The sequence below is a fragment of the Augochlora pura genome, chromosome 2 (genome assembly GCF_028453695.1).
Source record: "Augochlora pura isolate Apur16 chromosome 2, APUR_v2.2.1, whole genome shotgun sequence".
NCBI lineage: Eukaryota > Metazoa > Arthropoda > Insecta > Hymenoptera > Halictidae > Augochlora > Augochlora pura.
The window spans coordinates 20,160,754-20,186,090 of NC_135773.1; the positions used below are offsets into that span (position 1 = coordinate 20,160,754).

Below are 25,337 nucleotides of genomic sequence, written 5' to 3' on the forward strand. Positions count from 1 at the left end.
CTCTACGAAAAGGTGAAAAGGTTTCGCGTACGAGCCGCGGTGATCGTTAGATTCGTTAAAGAGAACACGGAACGGGAAAAGAAAGGCGGCGCGTCACCGCCACTGAAAAATCCTCGAGCGCCGCTCTCTTTTTTTTTTGTTTTTTTAGAAAATGAGGGCCGCCGTGTGAATGGAAGCTCATTCTCTTTTGTCTGTTTAATTCGGTTTCCCGAGCAATGTGGCTCCGCGGTGCGCAGGTTGCTTTAGATAAAGGTGGCCACCCAAATATCTCCATCGATTGCGATCGCGTGAAAAGTTTATGCGGTTTTTAAGGTGTTAACCCCTTACCGTACTTCGACGAGTACGACTCGTTGTTCTTTTTTTTTAAAAAAAGGATTCTGTTGTTTAAAATTGGGATAAAATTCGAATCCCTTGTTATTAACCTTTCGCGATCGAATGGCGACTCTAAGGCGCCTCTAAAAATTATCATGCCACGTTTTAAAATAATGTTTATCAAATAATATTTAAAAAATTGTTAAGAGCTATTATCTGTCACGTAAGTCATAGAATTCAATTTTCCAGGTTATATAAAATGGAAACACTGTAAGTCTGAAGAAATATTTTGAATTTCCAGTTAAAATCGCTCCGACTGCAAAGGGTTAATATTTCAGTATTCGAGTAAATTCAGGCACGGAATAAATGTTAACGTTCTGTCTATTCAAAGAAACTATGTCAATCGAAAAATTCGTAATCGCAGTGAAGAAAATGGTACGGCAAGGGGTTAACGAACTATACAGAATATTTCTCTGCTTTTCGAATGATTGAAATGTAAATGGACAAATTTACATTGACCCTTTACATCGAATTTCTCTTTCAGTTTACAGTAATGTATGCGCGTGTGTATCTTTGGAGAACGTATGGCGCGAGTTGAGTTTGAACTGCAGAATTGCGCTGATGAAATTCTCTAGGTACAAAGAGGTAGCGGAACAATAGACCGTTACATGAAATTCTAACAATAAAATGAAACGAAGCTTGAAAAATGAGCGAAACAATCGTACGATTTCAAAGCCGCGCGAAATCGTGGAGGGCTGAGATAATTAATTTTTAAACAACAGTCTAATGTGACTAAATTCAATGGAAGAATATTATCCATCGCATGAACAATAAATTTAATTACCTTAGCATTTTATCATCTACGGTAGTGAAATATAATATTTTCGGAAAATAATATTTTCTTCGAGTTTTAGCCCAGCAATTGCTTATTTAATTAGCAATTAATTTACTAAAAATTTACTAAACACCGATTGTTGCTATTCTGTTGATTCTGTAGCAGGAAAACTATGTTTCGAAATATTTATACTATTTTTGTAAATTTTTAGAAAGCTATGAACGTGGCATTATCCGCGGGTCACAATGATTGACAATGATTGATGATCATCGCCGTAGAAATATGATTCTATCGTCGCAATTGATGGAGATATTTAGATGATCGCTTTTCAGACGCAGCACCCTGTACAGAGGTGTGCAAAAGTTTCCGGCCAGATGGACTGTTTCTACATTGCATTCAGAGCTCGTCGTATAGAAGAACGTCAGGTTGCTCGTTACGGGAAAGCATTCAGCGAATTTCTAATTCTCGGTGAGAATACAAGCGTTGCATTTGTCGTGTTATTGTGTTGGTTATCCATGTCATGATATTGTTATTAGAATTGAAGTGCAACTAAATACGGAAGAAAAAAAGATTCGTTCTCAACTCTCACAAGCTCTTCGCTATTAAATTCGCAATATCATTGAACAAATCGCTTTTATACTTAATCCCACGATACCAGTCTTTTTAACTAATACAAATTGCAACAAAGTCGTAGGGAGCTAAATAATTTCGCCGAAGATGAGATGGACGATGAGCGATTTATTGACCGAAGAGCGAACGAGAAGTGAAAACGAATATAGAACTAGAGTTTCGAACGAGTGAACTTTGATGGCACAACTATAGCCGCCGTTGGCGAAAGTTTAACACAGAGCGACTACAGTTGGCATTGGTAACAGAAAGAGTAGGAGATATGATGTACAAATGCATAGCGAGTAAAAGAAAGCAAAAGCAAAATGTCGTTCTCTGTGCTGCGATACCTCTCGTAGTAACGCGGAAATGGAATATCTGGCTGAAAGCTTTCACGCCGCGCGCAGTTCTCGCGAAACCCTTTCGCACGCGCGCACCCGCTAGCGAATCGGTTATCAATGATTAGATTGCGAAGCAGAATTAAGAGTGAACATTCTCTCCTCCTTGCTCGTTAAATAGTGATCTCGTTGAACAGCGCGTGAACAAATGATTGATCCAGCAATTAATTCGACAAACCGCTTTGGATATGTGCAGGAATGGAATGAACACTTACCAAATTCTCGTCTAAACTGGCTAGTCGTGCAACGAAGCCACCGTTCGAAAGCGAAGTATTTTAATAACTCTAAATAACTTTGATTGGCATCTTGAAAAAATCTCATAAAGTCAATGTACATTATGAGTAATATATATTATGATAAAAATTAATACGAGCCACGCGTCGATCGAAATGTTAAAAGATCCAAATTTCTTCGGTCTCGTTTGTAGATAAATAATGGGATAAAACAGTTGGTTATTATAAGGTGATAATTGTTGCGCTTTCGATATGTTTTCAGGCATAGTAAACTTTATATTTACCGAATAAAATATATTGAATTTTTGTATTAAAAGACAGATGAAATAAGAGGTCAAACAAACATTGTTTTCGAAAATAAATAAAATAGAAAAGAATATTGCATTGAGAAATATAAAAAGGAAGAATAATAAAATGTAATATATCTTATTCGACAAGTTTAAAATTAATTATGCCCGAAAGGAAATCAACGGGGCAAAGAAGTTCGTTACCCCATAATAACCAACCCCGTTACCCTGGCTTCGTAAAGGTAGGTTCACACGTAGATAACATTTCCACAAAATTTAAGTGTTGAGAAATAAATGCGAACAGCAGTTTAAACGTACACGAACAAGCCAGATCGGTCGAAGGAGACGGAAGACGCTCGAGATTGTTGAGCGGCGGTGTAAAAACAAATGGAAATCATTGTGGCAGGGATGTACTCTGGACGGAGAGGGGTGGGGATGGCGAAGAGAGACAGAAAAAGAGATGACAAATAATTACGAACGAAAACAATCTGTACCATTGTTTCTACTTGCCTCTTCGTAACCGTATTTCCCTTCTTTCCCGCTAAACGCAATATAGCACTCTCCCTCTTTTCCCCCTTTCGTTCTTTCCGGAGACACCCGAGACGGTGTTCTCTCTGTCTTTCTCTCGGGCGATTACGTCGCCAATCAAAATTTCCATCCGTTTTCACATTCATGTGTTTTACACGAACCGTGTCTCCCATTCCCTCCAACGCAATGCATTTCTGCAGGGTGCACGGATTATGCAACGATGGCGTTTCATGAAGGCGGAACGGGGGGAAAATAATGGCGAAGAAGTGGGGGAGGTTCCCTTGCAAGGAGAGGTCCCTAGGGTTGACGAGCACTTTTTTTATTACGTGTGGTATAGTGATAGAGCTTGTAAAGCTGGATGCAATGACATATATTATAAAATTACATATATAGTTTTGCAGATAACTTCTAGGTTTTGAGATAATTAATGTTAAAATTGTTAATAGAAGGTGAGAAAGTTTGGAATTAGATTAATAGAATTAGAGAACTAGATTATGGCGCGAAGGTTTAGATATTCAGCATCGAACCTCCCACCTTGCCTTACTCCTTAATATTTTTAACCCTTTGCACTCGAAGCCATTGCAACTGCAAATCTGAAATGGCTTTTAGTATTTCCATTTTATATAACAAAAGTTATTCTATGCATATGAAATTAAGTCTTGCGACTCATATAACAGTTACACTTTCAACAATTTTTTTTATTCTGAGCTTTGACGATATCTACAATAATTTTGGAACGTGTTACAGTAACTTTAATGGCGCCGTAGAGTCGCCACTCGAGTGCAAGGGGTTAATACTATGTTAGTGTGGTACCTTTTTGCTCGTGTTACTGAGTATGGTGCAGCGAACGAATGCGGGGACGAACTGAACTGTGTACCGAGTCATAGCGTGTTTATGCTCCCTCATTCGGGAAAGTCACCCCTACGTGGCACAGTTTGGCTCCGACTGAATGGGGGAGCGTATGCACGATGTAAATCGGTGCACGGTTCGGGTATCGTCGGTTGTAGCCGAACTGTTTTCAATAATGTGAGCGAAGTGGGGCCATACTAGCACAGTATTAAGAAATGGATACCATACTAGCACAGTATTAAGAAGTGGATACCATAATAGCATAGTAGTAGGAGCTGGGTACCACAGCACCGTGGTATTAGGAATTGGGTACCACAACAGCATGGTACTAGGAGCTGGGTACAACAGCAGTATAGTATCAGGAATTGGGTATTATACCAGCACAGTACTAAGAACGGGTTACAACACCAGCACAGTACAAAGAACTAGGTACCACACCAGCACAGTACTAAGAACTAGGTACCATACCAACATAGTACTAGGAACTGGGAACCGTAGTAGCATAGTATTAGGAATTAGATACCACAGCAGTATAGTACTAGGAACTGGGTACCACAGTAGCATAGTATTAGGAATTGGATACCACACCAACTCAGTACTAGGTACTGGGTACAACATCAACATAGTACTAGGTACTGGGTACCACAACAGCACAGTACAAAGAACTAGGTACCACACCAACACAGTACTAGGAACTGGGAACCATAATAGCATGGTATTAGGAATTGGGCACCACACCAGCACAGTACTAAGAACTGGGTACCAAACTAACACAGTACTAAGAACTAGGAACCATAGTAGCATAGTATTATGTAGTAGGTACCACACCAGTACAGTACTAGAAACTGGGTACCACAGTAGCATAGTACTTAGGGGGTGAGGAAAGATGAAAGGTTCGATCCTGCCTATCTGTACCTTCGTGCTGTAATCTATTGCGCCTTTCTGGCCTTTTATTAACAATTTTTATTAACGTGTAATTATCTCAAAAACTAGAAGTCATCTGTCTCTAAATTTGTATATCACTGTATTCAGAATATTACAAGATTTATCACTGTACCAAGTCTCATAAAAAAATGAGCGTCAAATCTAGAGACCTCTCCTTGCCAGACCATTTCGAAACGTTTCTATTCCATGGGGGTAGAACACCACATACCAAAGATTATGATCCAATCCCTGATTAACACTAGGATTACGCAGCACTAAAAGCAACTATCATAAAACTTACGAATATATTTGTTTATTCCCCATGAATGCATTTTTATGTTTCTCATCAATAATTATTATCAATACATAATTACTATCGATAATTATTATCAATACATTTAAAAATTTCAAATGCGCCGAAATGACGGATACTGTAAACCTAGTGTTAAATAAATACTGCACGCACAACGATCGCGGCGATTCGAGATAAAATCTGTGCAATTAATTTGTTCATCACTGGTCTTGCTGTGTTTCCGCGGTTACGATCGACGAAGCTACTCTATTTCCATTAATTTATGAAAAATTATTAGTCTTTATTATTATTATTATTATTATTAAAAAAGACTAATAAAATTATTAAAAGTACATGTTTAACACTCGGACGGCGGAACTCGGTTCCATTTAAAATAAATATATAATTATTGCTACTCGATTATCTAGTTTCTAACAATTAATTTTAATTTTCGCTTATTTCACTGAAATCTATAGAACATGTCTAGAAGCAATATTTCGAAAAAGATGCTGGTCAAATAATTTTCATTCTAAATTCACCAAAAATAAATATTATTAAAATCAGTGACCTAAAGTCCAAAATCCTCTTCTTGTATTAATTAAATTAATAAAAATATTAATTAATTAAATTGTTGTCAAAATGGTCCGCCGCTCGAGCGTTAATAATAAACGCTTCTATCAAGTCTGCATTTCTTCTCTTTCTCTCTCTCTCTCCCTCTCTTTCTCTCTTTTTTCCATCTCCTTCCCCTCCTCCCCCACCCACTCGCTATACTGTAAAAAGATAAACGGCGGATATAATATGTTATGTACAAAGTAAGAAAAAAAATTACTCGAGCGAATGCAACTCGCTAAAACAAAGATCGCTAATACGGTCACGTTCAGTTTTATGTTTCTTTGTTTTATTATATGTGTGGTAAAGTCTTGTATGTCTCTATCTCTGTGTGGTATGTATGTGTGTGGTCATGTATACGGTGGCTTGTGAGTGTAGGTGTACAGGGTGAATTGGCTTCCTTTGATTCCTGACGTTATCAGTGTCTAAATGGAACGAAAGTTTCATTATGTCACGAAGAAGATCCGATGCTTTGATCAATTCGATTTTCATTGGTTGTTTCCTTTGCAGTTTGCTTTTTAAATATATAGTGTAGAAAAATATAAAGACGTATAAAGACATACATCAAAGCCATAATTGTGAGTGGGGATTTTTGAGAATTATATTTCATTTCGATAAAAAGAAAAAATAATGACAGTGATGGAGCATAAAAATAAATTATTACACATTTATTATTGGACCGCAAATCTTTATGAAATTTCGAAAGCAGTAAACGTAGATGATTATTGCTAATATTTCAGTTTCGCGATTAGTTCAAGAAATCTTTTAGCGTAAATATAAATTTATCCTTTTTCTGATTTATACATAATAATCTGAGCCAAAGATAAAATAAATCGACTCGTACCAATAGTTTCACTTTGAACGATTTTTTAAATGTAAAGTTAATCAATCATTAGCTGTGCCTCAGAGTAAAAGGGTTAATTTCATGTGTATAAAACACCGAGTCATATAAAATAGAAATGTTTTAGGTCGGAAATACAATTTGGATTTAAAATCAAAATTTTTCCAAATACGAAGGATTGACAATTAACAATAGCAAGTAAATACCATTAAGATCTAAAGATTGTCCGAAAACCGCGGCGAATTTTCAAAATTAATTTCTTTCGACTATTAACTATTATATTATATCCTTAATCTCCTGGTACATATGTACGCATAATCCCAATCGTTCTACTTTATATAAAAAAATGCCCACCTTTATCCTAATAGTAAAACTATAGTTAAAAAAGCGACTTTATTCAAAGGGTACCAATTTCGCTCGAAATCAAGTCCCCTAGCTGTAATAAATAACGTGACAACGTGTAGGTGAGCGGGCGAAATTAACGTGAAACGAAAGTTCGCTGGTCCCTGTAATCGATTCACGTTAAACGACTGCACAAAAGGGAACGGGGTAGGCGCTGATCAAAGCATCGAACGTTCCTCTCGCAACTATTTAACTTCCGTTTTGCGAGGGGCGTCACGTACAGACGCTAATAGACAGACGGGAATCAAGAAGCTGCACACGCTGCACACGAGCTTCGAATCTAATCGGAGGAACGGTGAGAACAGAGTCATCGAGTCGAATGCAAAATACCGAATGCGATCGTTCTGTTCAGCTACTCTACCAGGCAACTTTCATTCACTATTACAATCGTTTTGTTCAGTACTTACTTAGTCGCTGGCCGGCATTTTTCGATATACCCGTTCCGCACGAATCGAACCGTTTCGTATAGCAATTTTACGTTTTGTGCCCGCGGCTCGTTTCTCTTTTTCTACCACTCACTTTGTCACTATCTCTCTCTCTTTATTTCTCTAGATCACTCTTTCTCTCTCTCTCTCTCTTACTCTTTCGCTCTCTTTCTTTCTTTAAATCACTCTGTCATTCTCTCTTTCTTTCTTTAGATCACTCTGTCATTTTCTCTTTCTTTCTATAGATCACTCTTTCTCTTCTACTAACTTTCTCGCTCTCTCTTTTTCTCTCTCTCTCTCTCTCTCTCTCTTCTCGCTTTGGCATTCTGTCACACGGATGGCTCAGCCCTGGTCGGAGGGTTCGCGCACTCTCGTGGTCTCGCGTGCTTGGGGAACGAGACGCACGATTCTCGTGTATCGTTTCTCACTGCTTCTCCCCGACCATTTCGATAGAAACGGCGAAAAAAATACGACTTTTGAGGATCGACAATTTTTTAATTAAACCTCTTCGATCTATCGTCGCCACTGTGCAATAAATTGTCGATCTAGCTGGACAAATGATTTTCAGAGGATCGTGAAAATTGTTTGATTTATGTGGTTACCGAAGAAGGTCTAAAAGAAGAGAAAGAAATTGTAAATGAATTTTTCAAACCCTCGAATTTTGGTTGTCCAAAATCTGTTTTACAGCGTGGCTGTAATTTGTGCACAAAGACAAATTAATTATATCTGTTAGCATTAACCCCTTGCAATCGAAGCCATTTTCATTCGAAATCCAAGATGGTTTCTTCTGATCTATACAGATCTATATAGTTCTATTTAATACGATTTATTGTATTCTCTGCATATGAAATTGAGCATTGTGGCTTATACAACAATTACATTTTTAACATCGTTTAAATGTGAATACGTTTGACAATTTTAACGTTATATTGATACATGATATAACAATTTTTGGTGATGCATCAAGGTCTCTCGAGTTGAAAGGGTTAATAACGTGTAATCGAACGATAAATTTTCAAAAAACTACTTGTTTTAATACATCGAAAATGTAATAAAAAAGTGAATATCCATTTTAATAATCTTCAATTTTTATCTTGCTATTCTCACTTATAAATTCCGTTTTTAATGCAATCTTTATGCAAAATAAACATTTTCTACATCTGTGATAAGTAAACGGAAGCCATTTTGGAATTTCTTCTTTCCAATAACAATATTAATCCTTAGCACTCGAGTGGCGACTCTGCGGCGCCATTACAATTACTGTAATACATTCAAAAATTATTTTTAATAAACATCGCCAGAGCTTAGATTTAAAAATTGTTAAAAGTGTATCTATTATATGAGTCACGAGACTCAATTTCATATGCATAAAATAAATATTGTTACATAAAATGGAAATTGGAAGCCAGAAAAATTATTTTAGATTTCCAGTTGAAATGGTTTCGAGTGCAAAGGGTTAATAGAATATACTACTACTCTCCTACTCGTTGAATTTTCTAGCGTTCCAAATATTATTTTTAAATAACGAAAAAATATTAATTCGTGAAAAATACGAGTCTTGTTAATATATGTTGTATATATGTTGTTAAATAAAAAACACTCTTAGTATAGCAACTGCTAAGTACAGTAAATTCGTCCAGCTAGATTGACAATTCTGTAACATTGTACCACAATCTAACTTGTTCTCCAATCTCTTCCTCTCTCTCTCTCACTCTGCCTCTCTCTCTCTCTCTCTCTCTCTTTCTCTATTTTTCTCTCTGCCCTACGATAAGGAACTTCCAACGCTACTCTGATAAAAGTTTCATCGTGACACGAGGGTGGAGAGCTCGAACTTCGAATCGAGCCGGAGTCAGCTATCGATATATTGGCTCCCGATACAATTGAAACTTGCGGACTGAATGGATCGATGCCTCGACCTGAAAGTATTTGATTGTTCAAGGTCACTGGAGCCGACTCGTCCCCGCTATCGTGCCCGGCACAGGAAATAAACGGCCGGCTCGTGTCGTGTGCCTCTCTCTTTCGGCGGTAGTATATATTCGTGTATAGCACACGCGGTACAGAAGTTTTCTGTCACGTGTCACTCACGACGATAGTATATTTAGCTTGAGAATTATTAGTGGACCGTGAGTTTCGTGCATTGATAGCGCACGGGGATATTCGAAACGCGATGGAATAACAAATTTCGCTTCCAGCGTTGCAAAATTTATTCGCGAGTCCTAACGTTACATAATTACGAGACTTTGATGACGAGGTGAATTTTTCAATGTTTTTTTTTGGTTTTAATAGAAAATTGTATGACAGAACGTTGTTTTAATTTTAAATGGAAAAGGAGAAATTAAACGTTGCTTTTATAAACATTTTCATCATTAAGATATCGATATAAATCTTCCAGATATTAAACAGAAATTCTCCCTTTGTACTAGGTCATAATACGCTTTTTTATTAATTTTTTAAAAATACGCTTTAGTAATTTAAAAATTTACGGTCACAAAAATTGTGAGATTACATTTATGAAAAATTTATTTATTATAATAAAGTAAAATATAATATAGATAATTAAGTAAAAAATATAATTCATAATAATTTTTCATGCAGTCATGAGAGATTGTAACACATGAGCATTTTTCACGTGGACCTTGAAAAATCAATACTTCCATAATTTTCAATATGAATTGCTAATTACAATTGAATTTACAGGAAGCGGCGCAACATCAATGATCTGCTAAATACATGCACAACGAATACTTTGATTACGCTTGTCTAGCTTCCGTGTATCGACTGCGGTCAGTTAATTTCGAACAATACAGATTGGAATTATAAGCCCAAATATTTAGTAGGCAGAACAAAATGACGGTGTTAACGAACGCCGAGTTCGGCCGCTGTTTATTTGCTTGCATAGCAGTGAATTACGTTCGCGAGGCAAAAATCGATTCAGATTGCCGCATGCGACAATTACCAGTCGCGCTGACGATATACTGGGTGCCCTAACAGACGTGGCACAACCAGAAACAAATTTCACAATTCGTCAAATTCCGAATTAGGTTTATCTGTTATTGATTGCTACACATCATCGTCGCTGATATATCATCGAAAATGACTATATAATAAAACTGACTCCGGAAGTACCTTCAGTTCGCTTCGTTACAAGAACCATACAAAAATGCATAACCAATTAACCCCTTGCACTATAATAACGAGTCAGACTCGTGACAAAGATTCCACGTAAGATCTACTAAATATGAATATTATTAACCCTTTGCACTCGAAGCCATTTCAACTGCAAATCAAAAATAATTTTTCTGGCTTCTAGCGTCTCCATTTTATGTAACAATATTTGTTTGATGCAGATGAAATTGAGTCTCGTGACTCATATAATAGGTACACTTTTAACAATTTTTAAATCTAAGCTTTAGCGATGTAAATAATTAATATAATTTTAAATAATTTTGGAATGTGTTACAGTAATTTTAATGGCGCAAAGTCGCCACTAAAAATGATCATGCCGCGCTTTAAAATAATTTTTATCAAAGTTGCTTATATACAAAAGATTGTTAAGAGCTGTTAACTCTCGCACGAGTTACAAAATTCAGTTCCATAATGTATAAAATGCACCAGGTTATTAACACTATAAGTCTGGAAAAATATTTTGGATTTCCAGTTGAAATAGCTCCGACTGCAAAGGGTTAAAGACTGATGACAAGAAATCAGAATTTCAGTCAAATTAAACCAGCGAAATAGCATTCGCGCTAAATAAATTATTACTAGAAATGTTCGTCGCGTGCCAGACTTGTCAAAGTATGGCAAGGGGTTAATGCTATTTCTTGTGCTATACTATATCGCTTCCCAAAGAGATCGTCGACACGGTCTCTCGGTGCGACCTGAACAATTCCTCGTCGCATCGCGCTAGAATATAAAACTCGTTTCAGTAAAATCGAACACAGAATGAAAAAACACAGGTGAACGGAAAACAAAGTAACGTGACAAACGAAAAAAAGCGCAGGAGTAACACAGGTCGTATTAGTCGTATGACAACAGAAAAGAAAGGAGCAACGGGATCGGGTCGTCGTGGAAAACGTTAAATAAAAATAAAATAACGTGTACGGCACCCTATTTATTATCAACAACTCATACACGCAGCGAAAGATTTATTCGATTTGCTAAAGAAAGAAAAGAAAAATCGTTCCGTTCTTCTTATGCTATATGTATATACTCTAAAACGATTGTTCGACGCGTTTAGGCTAGAATCCGAACGGAATCGAGAATATTTTTACTACGCGCTAACAAAACACACAACAGTTTACGCTGATCGATAATAATGCAGTCTTATATACGTTCTCATCGAGCTAATAGAAAAAGGGAAGTTAACAAATACCGTGCCGTCGTTATTGGACAAGGACTCTAGGACTACAATAAAAACGCACGAGAATGGCGGTAATAACAAACACGATGTGAACAAAATAAAGAATCTGTACCGTATAAAAGTTGATAAAAGATTCGTCAATTGCAGGTTTTCTCCAAAAAAAATACCTTCACGTATCTCTCGATAAAAACTACTTGAGCATTTTCGATTCCATCGCGAAACCATAATCGTCGCAGTGCGAAACGAACCGGGTCGTCGCCTCAATAAAATCTTAGCAGTCGACGGGACGGATAACCTAGGATCGTCCTAGAAAACACGCTCTCTACCTCTATTCGGAGCTCTAGAAAAAAGAAAACAAAAAGAAAAAAAAAACAAGTACTCTGATCAAGTGAACAATCGATCGATCATGGTGATTACGGCTGCCGTACGATCGTCTCGAAGACACGCGAGTCGCGAAAGCAGTATCATTGTTCCAACAGAGGCTGAATAATCGCGATAGGAATGATGGAGCAACCGTAGCGACCACCTGTGAGCATCCAAGGTTATTTGTGCAATCGATGTCTTCGTCGTTGGCTTCGTCGAGCTATGACATGCTTCGCGAATAACCACAGGCTCGATTGGATCCATCATAGTGGAGGACGAGATTTCTGAGAGATGAAATAACTAAAATTCCATTTTATATTGCTATAGTTTCAACATTTCCAGTTTCCAAAATTTAAGGATTCTGCAAATATAGAGAAGCAAGAGGGTAGTCCAAAATCTGCTCTCCACTATGGTGAAGGCCTAGAAGACCAGCCTCCAATGAAGACATCGTTGAATGAGTCCTCGAGCCCGAAGGCGGTCGCGACGGTCGTCCCATTGTCAATTAGATCGAGCAGTGACACGTTAGCCTCGAGTGACGCTTAGAAGCTCTCGGATTTGACGAGATTGTGCTGATGCTTCAATCCCTCGATCAAATCCATGTGATGGGGTGGCTCGATTACGTTCACTTTGCGCTCCCTGAAATATTCCCGCCTCTGTTTGTGGCTATCCAGAATCGAGCAGGCGGTCGTCTCGTTTTCCCTATCTCTGCTCGGTTCGATCCGATCATCCTGATCGCTCACCTGGACAATACTGTCTGGGATGGGCAACGGCTTGGCCACGCCGATCCGCACGGTGCCCTTCGGCGCGCCCTTCAACGCCTGCACCGCCTGGTCCAGGGTCGCGTTCTCCAAGGCGATGTCGTTCACGAACAGGAGCCGATCGCCCGGTATCAATTGCCCGTCCACCTGGGCTACGCCCCCAGGAACAAGCGATCTTATTACTATCACAGTCTCGTTGGGGTTCATTGGATCCTGGAAAGGGCAGACAGGTTCCTCGTTTGATCAATCGTTTCATTCGCGGCTGTCGACCAGCGATGATGGAACTCAGGGTCCGTCGTCTATTATCTTTATGTTCGTTTATTTTCGAGATTGCTATGAAAGGTGCTAGATTTGGCTAGAAATGGGAATTTATGGCAGTGAAGGAACTTTAACACTTCGCACTCCAGGCCATTTTAAGTCTAGATCTAAAATAGCTATTTTAACCAGCTACATTTCCATTTTATATAAAATGTACTGTGTTATATCTTAGTACAATTTATGAATATGCAATTGTGTCTAGTGAATCATAAAACTGTTACGCTTTTAACAATCTTTTAAATAGAATGATAGGAATGATATAACGATTTTCATTGGCGTCTCAGAGGCGCCCCTCGAGTGTTAAGGGTTAAGGATGAATGGGGAGTAGCCTAAGCAAGACTCCCCACTCCCTTTGTCTTGCCAAGGCATATTTCACTCCTTAAAATTCGCTCTCTGCCATATTTTATCCATTTTTAGTTAAATCTAGCATCTTTCACGCTATTCTGTTTATTTACTTTATATATTTCAATTACAAGAGTAGTAAAACAAAGTATATTCATTTAATAGACCTGATTAGACCTTGAGTCCGCCACGTGGTCGATTGTGAAACAGTACGAAGTTTGAGGATTCAGAGTACTGATGTGCAGCAGGGCTTCTCAACACTTGGCTCTATTTTTAAATTATTCATATTTCCTATCTGTAGAAGTTGATTCGTTATTGATACTAAATTAAAGTTATTAACGAAAGCAATCAGGTGGATATTTTCGCTAAATATAGGCTACTAATTATAAGTAAGTATCTAAGTACTATATTCTAATAAGTCTGAAGTATTTCAACTGCTTTACTGTTTTAACCCTTTCCTCTATTATATCGTATTAAACTCGTTATGAAAATTTGGAATCTAATTCATTTAAATGTAGACGTTATTCACGTCTTTTGAATAGAAATTAAATCTTCCATAAATATTTGAACGTAAAATGTAAATTATATTTCTACGTTAAATTTTATTATAGACAAAGCGATAATTAACGTAGATAGAAATCGCAATGCAAGATATTATATGTATATATATGTATATATATATATATATATATACGTGTACGTGGTCTGCTTGAAAAGTATCCTTTTTTTCGAACACATTTTTGTATTCTATGCTCTATTGGAACAAAATTGTATTCATCATTTAGGGTGAACCTTTGTGAATGAACCGAATAAATGGTACATGTCTGCTAGCTTTCTGCTGATAATGACACGCATTTGTCGCAATTTCTAAACTCGTGTGCGTTCTTTTCCGTAATGGCAACTGATGGAAGAGCAGAAGAATTATCGAGTGGAAGTGACTCAACGCAACTCGAAATTGATCAGATGTATTCAAAAAGGAAATCAAACGTGGTGAAACATGGGCCTACATTTATCACCCTGAAAACTACAACTCCAGAAACGTGACGCGGCAATTGTTGACAATTCTGACAGATATAGAAGAGAAATCTTTCCGCAAGTGGAAGGTTCGCTGAAAGAAGATTGTCGAATATAATGAAAGACACGCGTAGTCACTATAGAGAAAGATTAACATTTTCGCCTGATATACTACAAAGAACGATACTTCTCTGACAGACCTCGTAAACTATATAAAAATGCAAGAAATATCAACTGAATACAGTTAAAAATAACTTTGTCCAAAAATAAGACAGTAACAAATACTACCATTAATAAATGCTGCTTAAAAAGAAAAGAACTGCCGCGACTTGAAATTTTGAAAAAATATAACCTAAGTAAAAATCCATAAATATCTATACCATATCAACTTCCATCGAACAACACCGTTCTTCAGAAATATTTTCAAATGTTAGTGAGAATAATGGAGATATTCCAAGTTCGAATAATAATTTCTAATGAAGACACAACTCCACATCTTCGGAATAGCAGCACTCGGTCAATAATTTATCAATTTCAGATCCAACGGACTTAGTGAACAAATAACAGTTCACAAATTCTGCAATAGTCGAGAGAAAAGTTCAGCCACGTTGCTGGGGCCGTCGATATCGCAGTACCGACGGAGGGGATGATGCGTGTCGTTCGTCGACGTTACCTGATAATCCAAAATGGAGAACCCAAGGCCCCGCTCTCCCTTTACCAATTCAATGATTTGCGGTTCGGAGCTCCACATCGCAAGACCAGTCAACGGTTCCAAGGAACGCGACTTCATCTTGTTCAAGCTGGCGTCGGTCACGGTAGCAGTGGTGGTCGTCGAGGCCAACGAGCCGTCGGACTTCGCTTTAACGAGCCGGTCCATCGTCGGCAACAAGTTCTGCAATGATCCGCCCAGAATGCTCTGCGTAAAAGAAATCGGACACCGTTTAATAAGAAATCATTTCAAATTAAATGCAGCGTTCGGCGCCGGGTGCGAGAAAATTACGAGAGTGATTCTTCATAATCGTATTAAACAAGCAAACAATATAAACAAACTCATCAAGTTTCGATTTTTACTTAACCAATTGTAAATATAATAATAGGTAATAACTTTTATTTTCAACGTGCAATTATTTTATCTTTTAGCTTTAAATTTCTATGAAAAATCATCTACAATTTATGCTCCCACTCTGCGTACTCAAACGTGTTTTAAATTGTTTATAAAAGAAACTAATAAATTTTGTAACCTCCGTGCACTGAATAAATGTAATTAAATGATGAGATCAACTTGAAGAAAAATTCGTTCAACCCTGGTGTATCGTTCGGGGCGGCACATAGCGTGACAATGGACTATTGCTTTTAAATAATAATTTTTACTAAATAATATAAAATTGATTTAATACTACGAGTTTGTATAGAAAAACGTTTATTGGTTCAGAAGTATGTTCCCTCGGGTTTACAATGTTTACCCGGGGGGATGGTACAGTGTTGCGCCCTTCGACGAAGAGAGTATTACAATATTATCGTACGACAGTCAGCATATATCATATTTCATTGTAATTCTGATTTTTCCAAGTTTAAAGAAGAAATATACCAAATATACAAACATGTAAAAATGCTAAACGTTAGTCATACAATAATGATAAGTTACACTGAATTACGGGTTAGGATTTAAGGTGAGATAGTAAAAATATAAATAAAATGAAAACGTTAAATAAAAAATAAGATTTAAAAAACCTACACAGTGAGATCAAAAAATGCTAATAAAATGAATGCGTTATTTTACATTGCGATAAAAGTATTTAGAAAACCTACACAGTGAGATAGAAAAAAATAAAAACGTTACTTTACATTAAAAATAAGATATAAAAAACCTACACAGTGATATAAAAAAATGCAAATAAAATTAAATAGGTTACTTTACATTGCGATAAAAATAAGATTTAAAAAAACCTACACAGTAATTAGGTATATAGTATAAATAACGAGTAAAAGAAAATATTAAACTAGCGAACGGCGCCAAATAAAATTCAACGATTATTAACATAACGTTGTGTTGATTCGATGTACAGGTAACGAGTGTCTCTGCAATAATCTGGATGCAAATTCTGGATCCAGTTTACTACAGAAAATATTTATACAACGCGTGACGCCTGAACGGTGCGCTCGGGTTAATTGAAGAACTATCGGCACACGACGCATTTAAATACGAAGATCCCCGTCTCCGGGGTCGAACCCCGAACCGAGCGTACAGAGGTTGTTGGGACTATCATAAGCCCCATTTAAATAATTGATGAATATTCAGCATCTTACCCTGGTCTGGAACGCAGCTTGATGCTGTGCCGTGTCGATCGGGCAGAGTGGATCCTGCGACGCGATGTTCCGTCCGCAAACCATTCGAACGTGGATGGGTAATTCTTTTAACACGCTAACTACTTCCATGTGGTTGATACCGAGCAACCGATATCCGTTCACCTTGCCAACAGAAAGATACATACGGTTACGTCGAATCTTGCTTTCGTCATGCCATTTTAATCTTATCAAATAATTAATGATATTTAAATTATTATGATTTGGTTAAAACAAACTGTACAACGAGAGATCTTGACTCATTTTAAAGCCTTCGCTTTTAGAATAATAGTAGAATTTTTTACAAGATCTTGTAGCATTTGTTATTCGCTTTTATAATAATAGTACAATTTTTTACAAAATTTTATATCATAATATTGTAGAGAAGAAACCAAGGACACGTTTTCTCTAAAAAATACTATATATAGATGGAGACGGCCATATTGAATTTACCATAAATTAGAGATTGAAAAGCACCCCCTTCGCAATAATATCTTATATCTTCCAATTTGACATCTCACAAAAATTCCATAGAAACAAAAAATCTTAATAAAATCGAGAAGATATAATAAATTAGCGTAAAAATTAATTTTCTATTCTGAGAAAATAATACCGTTACCCATATATAAGTCTTCAATTTTTATAATCACATTTCATGATAGTAATGTATAAAATTCACAACGTAGTGATAAACAAAGTAACAATCTTCCCCGAAGAGAATCGGACCATCAACGATTGCCTTATTTCCGAAACACCCTGTATACGTCTCGTTTTAGTCGAATAACCGAGCGCCGAAACTTCGGGGCGGTATCAGCATCCCGGAGGCGTTAATTCGAATTATATCAAGTCCAAGACAGCACAGTGAAACTTAGCAAAACAGCGTTCCAACGTTACCTCCAGCAATTCGTCACCGGAACGCAGAGTTCCATTCTGACCCACGGGTCCTTCCGGCAGAATCGATCGTATGTAATGGTGGGGTCTGACTTCTTGGCCGTTTTCGACGTCGACCGTTCCCTCCAGGCTGATCCCGAGACCGCTGCCCTCCGCGAATTTCTTCAGTTGCGCCACCTACGAACGATCGAAATGAAGAAATTTGGTATTCTATTCATAGCTTTTGCAATTTTAATTTTATAAATGGCAATTATAGTAGAAGTACTATGTTTTTATTTGTTATTAATATGGCGGCGGATAGCAATTGAAAAAGAAAGAATTGGCGAGTGAGAGAAGACAGTCGGTGTTTATGTTGAGATAATTTGCATATAAATTATATAATTGCATATAATCGTACGTACATTACATTTGTATTATATACAAAACAAGATAATTGTATATAATTGCATATAAATTATATAATTGTATATAATTGCATATAAATTATATAATTTTATATAATTACATATAAATTATATAATTGCATATAAGCACATCTAAATTATATATGTATATAATTGCATATAAATTACATCTATATATTACACAAACATACATAATAAAATAATGTATATGCAAGACAGTCGATACATTTGAGAAAACCACCCCGTCCTGCTACCGTCTCACTTGAAAAAGTCGTCGCTCGCTAAGGGTTAAAGGTCACGTCCAATTTCACGCGTGAAATTAATCATGAGAAGGAATCAGAAATTAGGAAAGTTGCAATCGTTTGCTTCGCTTGCGCGGCGAGAGCCTCCACCGACATTCGACCTCTCTCTGATTCGATCACTGAGCAGATTAAGCGCTTGACTGGTTCCGAGGGTAGCCCTCCCCTCAATGGTAGGGATAAAAATTTGTCAGTCATAGTGGAGATCTCTTCGCCAGTTGGGGAGAGAACCATTCTACTTTGAACGTCATGTCGAACGTGGCACGAAAATTAACTGATTATCGATACGATTGGATGTTAAATTAATTTGTTGTGGCTTGTCTGTCCAGTTAATAATTATTTCATATTTGTGTTAGAAATTATAGTGAAATATTATATAGAACTGACAATATTATAGTGAAATATTATATAGGACTGACAATATTATAGTGAAATATTATATAAAACTGACAATGTTATAGCGAAATATTATATAGTGAAGTATTATATAGAACTGACAATATTATAGCGAAATATTATATAGAACTGACAATACTATAGCGAAATATTATATAGTGAAATATTATATAGAACTGACAATACTATAGCGAAATATTATATAGAACTAACAATATTATAATGAAATATTATATAGAACTGGAAATATTATAGCGAAATATTATATAGTGAAATATTATATAGTGAAATATCATATAGAACTGACAATATTATAGTGAAATATTATATAGAACTGACAATACTATAGCGAAATATTATATAGAACCAACGATATTATAATGAAATTTTCTATAGAACTGACAATATTCTAGCGAAATATTATTTAGAACTGGCAAGTTATAGCGTCCAATCATGCGCGCAGCATTCATGTTACCGGAGGTCTTCACACCGTTTCAGTAACCATGACGATATTGAAACATTCAGTAATCTTGGCGTCGTCGGTCACCGATGACCCTCGCGGCATTCAACATGTTGAGACCATTTGCAATTCCATTGTCTGTGTATCGACTCTCTCTTGACGACAAACGCTCGCAGTCCTATGTACAGCGTACAGTGTACTCTGTGTCCTATGTACACTGCTAGAATTAGGCATTATTCGAATCGTATCGAACCAATGTTTCCGCGGGATATTTAGCCGAATTAATTCTTGATGGTCAAATACATCAACCGGACGTTATTTATTTGTTCCGTCTATTTACAGCGGAACGCCGGTATTCCGCTTTTCGATAGACGAATTCTCTGTTGTCCGAGCACGTTTCGCGTGTAATCAATGCTGCTCACATGGAAAACCGATATATTATAAAAGACAAAATATATAAATATAAATTATAAAAGCCGATATATTATAAGGAACGAAAATGACGTCTAGAGGAATAGTACTTCAATATTCTTTAAATAATAATTCTATAAATTAACACTTTGCACCCGAGTAGCGACTCCGCGGCGCCATTAAAATTGTTGTTACACGTTCCAAAATTATTTTTAATAGATATCGCCAAAGCTTGGATTTAAAAATTGTTGAAGGTGTAAACTCAACCTCACATGCATAAAATAAGTATTGTTAGATAAAATGGAAACACTAGAAGTCGGAAAAATTATTTTAGATTTCCAGTTGAAATGCCTTCGAGTGCAAAGGGTTAATAAGCAAAAGTTTGAAAGTTTGGAAGGTTCTATTCAATGGATAAATTCATTTAATCTTGAATGCGTGAATCAAGGTTGCGTGAGAATTAATTATACTATAGGAAGTATTATACTATAGGTGATATGTCAGGAGCTCGTATCAAAAAGTCACGCTAAGCGTGACGTAACCTTGTCCCGCCCACTTTAGATGAAATGACTATGATTATTCAGCAAAACTTTCAAAATTGTAATATTTTTATCTGAAGCATTACTGTTAAAAATATCTTAGTTCTGAGATCGTTTTTAGAATTTTAGGGAGCCGTCTTTCAAAGCTAATGACACAAAACTCTTTAAAAAATCAGGTTTACTTTGATGTGTCTTTGATTTGTTTATACAAATTTAAATAGTAGTAGCCACTGAATAAAATGTTCAATATCTTCACAATTTTGTAGGAAACAATTTTTCCAAAATTTTGATTTCCCCCAGTTAATCGATCGTTCTGAGACATTTAGAATATCCCACAGCTTTTGGGAACTCAACCCTTTATAAGCTCGCGTAACTTCGAGGCCACTTGACAATGTATCGACATTTTATTTAATAATTTTTTTATATAAAATAATTAATTATTTTTTATATAAAATAATATTGGGGAATGCTTTAAAATTGATCATACTGCCCCAAAAATGATAAGAAACAAAATGTTGCTTTATAAATATTCCTCGATGCTTACAAATTCATACAAATATTATTATAATATCTTACATTGTTAAAAATGTATACTATATAATATAAAGCTTCATAAGTGCTGTTAGGTAACATCCGCGATAGCGTGGTGTGCAAAGGGTTAATTATATAAGTTTTCTAAGATAACCAATAACAATATCGATGATTAGCAGTAAAATCAACCTGAAATATTGAAGTAAATGGCTTGCAACTAGTCTTCGGACTAGTCTTCAGCCAACGTGAAAAATTCGACCCATGAAGAGTTAACCGTTGAAATGGTTCGCCGCGCGACTATGGCGAGCTAACGAATCTCGAAATACGTACCACGATCTCGGTATCTGGACCGACGATTTTCTGCCACTTGGACTTGATGGCCGCTCGGATCTGCGGCGTGAGCTCGCTCGATGGATCGCTCAATAAAGCTTCGACGTTCGCTGCGTCGTCCAGCTCGTCGGACGTCCTTTCACGGTCCCCTTCATGGAGAACCGCGCTGTCCACCGTTGTATGGGACTCGCCTTCCGGTTCTATTTCGGTGGTGGTTTCGCCGTCCTGCGACAGAACAGATTCGCCGCGTAATGCACGATGGACGGACCGACCTTCGGACCGGGTTATAAATCTGCATCCAGACGAATCTTCGCGCCCTGAATGAATTATTTTATGTATCGTCGGAATTTCGCCGATTCTCCGTCGCTATTAAATATTAAATCTTGACCAGTGTTTCCCGCGCTTCGGTATGTAGGTCGCAATCCCGTAGAGACGAAAAGAATTTTTTCTCGGACATGAATGACCGGCTGTAAAAGCCGATACTCTCTAGTTTTAATTTCGTTAAGTCTACTTTCTGTTTCTAGATTTCATCGCGGAGCCTTTGTTCGAAGTTTTATTCATAAAATTCACAGAAAATTTCAGTGTTGAAACATTATAGGATTTTTCGCGGTACTTTAAACATTTAACTGCGTACGAAATATATATACGTCACAAGGAAATGGCAATTTTATACCTTATAATAAATATACTTCTCCTACGATTTAAATTAAAATAATTATGGTAATATAGTCATAAATTTCACACGCAATAGGATAATCTTAGAACAATTGTTAAAATGACTATATGACTATATGTGTGATCGATAAAACGCGTTACAAAATTTATCTTCTGAATATATCGACGCAGCTATGTGGTTAAGAACCTTTATATTTTACGTGCTTTATTTTAACAAGCAAACGATTAATCGTATTTAGAAAAAGTATTTAGGAAAAATTTGATAAATATGAAATTAACGAGATTTAAAATTGAAATAAAGCTACAGATTAGCTGCTCCATAGTATCTAAATTCGCTACTCTATCCAATCGCTGAACCCGAAATTTTGGTTTCGAACCCGAAACTCGTGGACCGTCGAGTTTTCCGCAGCCGATTCGACGGAAACGGGGTTCAGCGCGGTCGGCGGCCAGTGTACTCGAAAACAATGGCCGCAGCCTGAATTCGAACGTACGTATCGATTATGCCGAAGTAAATGAAACTCACTGCGCTAATAGGGAAGCTTGGTAGACTCGTTATCGACGGCGAGCTCGGCTGCGGCAGTCTTAGCTCGCTGGCAGCGATCGCTTGCTGGAGCTGCTCGTACTTTGGTCCGCGTAAGTATCTCTCGAGGCAGAGGACGACCGTTTGACCGGTACGCCTCAGAACCTCGACGGCCTCGTGATTCGAATAACCCTGTAAAGAATGGCCGTCGACCTCGACTATTCTATCGTTTATTTGGATCTTGTTGCTCAAGTCCGCCGCGCTTCCCTCGCTGATGCTTTTCACGAAAATCCCGGACAGCTCCTCTGCGGAAAAAAGAAGACAACCAACGGGAACGGATTTTAATTAAAATAGCATCCCCCGCCGGTGCGCCGGATGTTCCATCAAACACGCCGGCCAGACGATTCTTTTATCGCGTGAGTTTCCGCCGGTAGACGATCGCGGAATAAGATCGCGAACTTTCTGCATCCAGGAGAAATTCGAACGATCTCGGAATGGAATTGCAAACATTGACTTGTTTCGTCCACTTTGCGCGAATGCTTCGCGGGATCTTCTCGGCTGGAATTCCGAATACAAAGTTATTGGTCGGCGGAGCGCGTGTTGTTGCTTCGAACTTGGAAATCGTTTCGCGGCTGGCTGGCGTGATTGAGAAAAAAGTATCGAATCAATCGACCTGCAATTTTTACTGTATCTCGAGGAGGAATTCTATTGTTCGACGCGGATTTTATTTTATTTGAAATGGAGGTAAAAAGTAATAATTTGAAAGAATTTATTCAGGATCTTCTAGGCTATTATACGAAAATGCAAATAATGCGAACCACTTGGAATATTAGCTATTGGGTTGTTCGGAAAGTAATTTCGTTTTTCCCAAGAAAAGACTTAATTTTTTCACAGCCAACTTCACGCTTAAGCTGCATAATTATTATATAATTGAACAACTGATGTAGTAAGTCTTGTTTGCTAAAAATTTTGTTTGACTCTTTACAATAGATTTTGTTTAGTAATCTATTGTGTTTCATTTCCACCGAGAAAAAAACGAAACGACTTTCCGAACGACCAAATATATTATTTGCGAAATTATTTCGTTTCGTAACAGAAGGTTTTAGTTCGAGATACCTTTATAGCATCTTTCCAACCATAAATGAAAATAGTCAAAATACGACTATTTTAAAATACTTGAAAATAGGCAAATATGTTTGATCCATATCGCTTCAAGATTCTATGAAAATACAAACTTACGGACCGATGATTTCGCGGACAAATATAATTTGAAACGAGATTCGTATCGTGGAAAATAAATAGCTTTATCCATTGGAATATGAAAGGACTGTTGGTCCGGAGGATTACCCTTCTCGCAAACGTATCCAGCGATGGTGATCCCAAGGCCGTATATGTCTTTCTTAAGCTCGACAGTGAAGCGTTCCATTTCTGGCAGTGAGTTAACGTCGATGATGTCCATGGTGAGAACCGGTAGCTCCGGGATTTGCACCGGAACAGCCGGTATCACTGGCATTGCTCCAATTGGCATCGGATTGCGTACTACGTCCATGATGAGGCCAGGCCTTGCCTATGAAATTGCGAGTCCTTGCAAAAGAGAGCCTCTACGTGCGGATATTATTAAGATAACGAGGAACAAAATGGCACGGCCGACTAATCGAAACTCTTTCTAGACCTGTTAGAAGTGGGATCTGAAACCGTGCTGAATTTGCAAGGTTGACTCTTTGCGGACGAGCGGCGACTCTGAGATACCAATGAAATTGTTCTACGAAGTTCCAAAATAATATTTATACTAACGAAGATTCGATTTAAGAAATGGTTCAAAGTGAAACTATCGCTACGAGTCATAAGAATCAATTTCATATGCATGGAATGATTTTTGTTATATGAAAAGGAAATATTAGAAGCGAGAAAAATTATCTTAGATTTATAGTTGGAAGGCTTGGAGTGCAAAGGGTTAATGGCAGAAGTTACCTATATCGTTGCTATTTAACGCGCGCACAGAAAGTTATGTAATATATAAAAATCCATTGGAACGTACCAGTATACCATAACATACCATACATTTCACTGGAAAATATGTGAAACTTTTACAAAAATTATAAGAAAAATATATTGCATAAATCTGTACCATAATTCAAGTTTTATAGAAGCTTTTCTTGGAACTGCGTTTTTTAAAATATGCCACCTGTCGTGCAGATTACACTTTTAACGTAACAGTATTGTCACTTTTCGTTCACGAATCGACTGTGATAAATTCTAGTTTCAATTGTTTATTATCCTAAATATCTCGCAAATTTGCTGATACCGCTTTTAATGTTATAACGTAATAATAATGCTTACAATGATCCGAGAATTGCTCAATTTCCTACATGGAAAATTCTCAAATTAAATTCCACTTTTATTCCATTTCCAATAATCGTTGTCTTTATTAACTAGAGACTTTCTAGAGTATAGGTTAGAGCCAGTTGCCCCACGGCGATGCCACGGGATAGATAAAGGCGCCGACGCCGCTAAAACCAAAGTAGGGAAACTGTCGTTGAAAATGCGAGGATGCTTCTCGCTCCTCGTAGGAACACGGCCGGGGAAACTTTCTTCGTAACTTTCTTCGGAAGTTGCGCGGTCTCCCTCCTTCAGTTTACGGAATAGATAGCGCTAATAGAATTAGAACAAATGCAGAGGACTAATAGGGATAGAGGAAGAACACACGAGCCTCTGAAGTTGCCCGCAAGTTAGAGAAGCGAAGCAGCTGCTCCGTCGTGGAATGATAAACTCCCCTTGGAAATTTTCCTCAGTTTTCCGTAAAACTTCGCGACGTGTTATTGAATAATCGAGCCGTAAATAGTTG

General features: G+C 37.3%; 1 protein-coding gene across 4 annotated transcripts in view; it reads right to left on the reverse strand.

Moving 5' to 3' along the window:
- The window catches only part of LOC144478441 (multiple PDZ domain protein), a 186,037-nt gene that overhangs the window by 68,304 nt on the left and 92,396 nt on the right, over positions 1–25,337 (reverse strand). For all 4 annotated transcript variants that reach the window (XM_078196316.1, XM_078196315.1, XM_078196313.1 and 1 more), the window contains 7 exons: positions 23,840–24,059; positions 22,496–22,797; positions 21,298–21,522; positions 17,934–18,107; positions 17,004–17,165; positions 15,370–15,612; positions 13,005–13,235 (listed from right to left, as the gene is read on the reverse strand). In XM_078196316.1, coding sequence (XP_078052442.1) covers positions 13,005–13,235; positions 15,370–15,612; positions 17,004–17,165; positions 17,934–18,107; positions 21,298–21,522; positions 22,496–22,797; positions 23,840–24,059 — 1,557 coding nt within the window. The remainder of the gene's footprint in view (positions 1–13,004; positions 13,236–15,369; positions 15,613–17,003; positions 17,166–17,933; positions 18,108–21,297; positions 21,523–22,495; positions 22,798–23,839; positions 24,060–25,337) is intronic.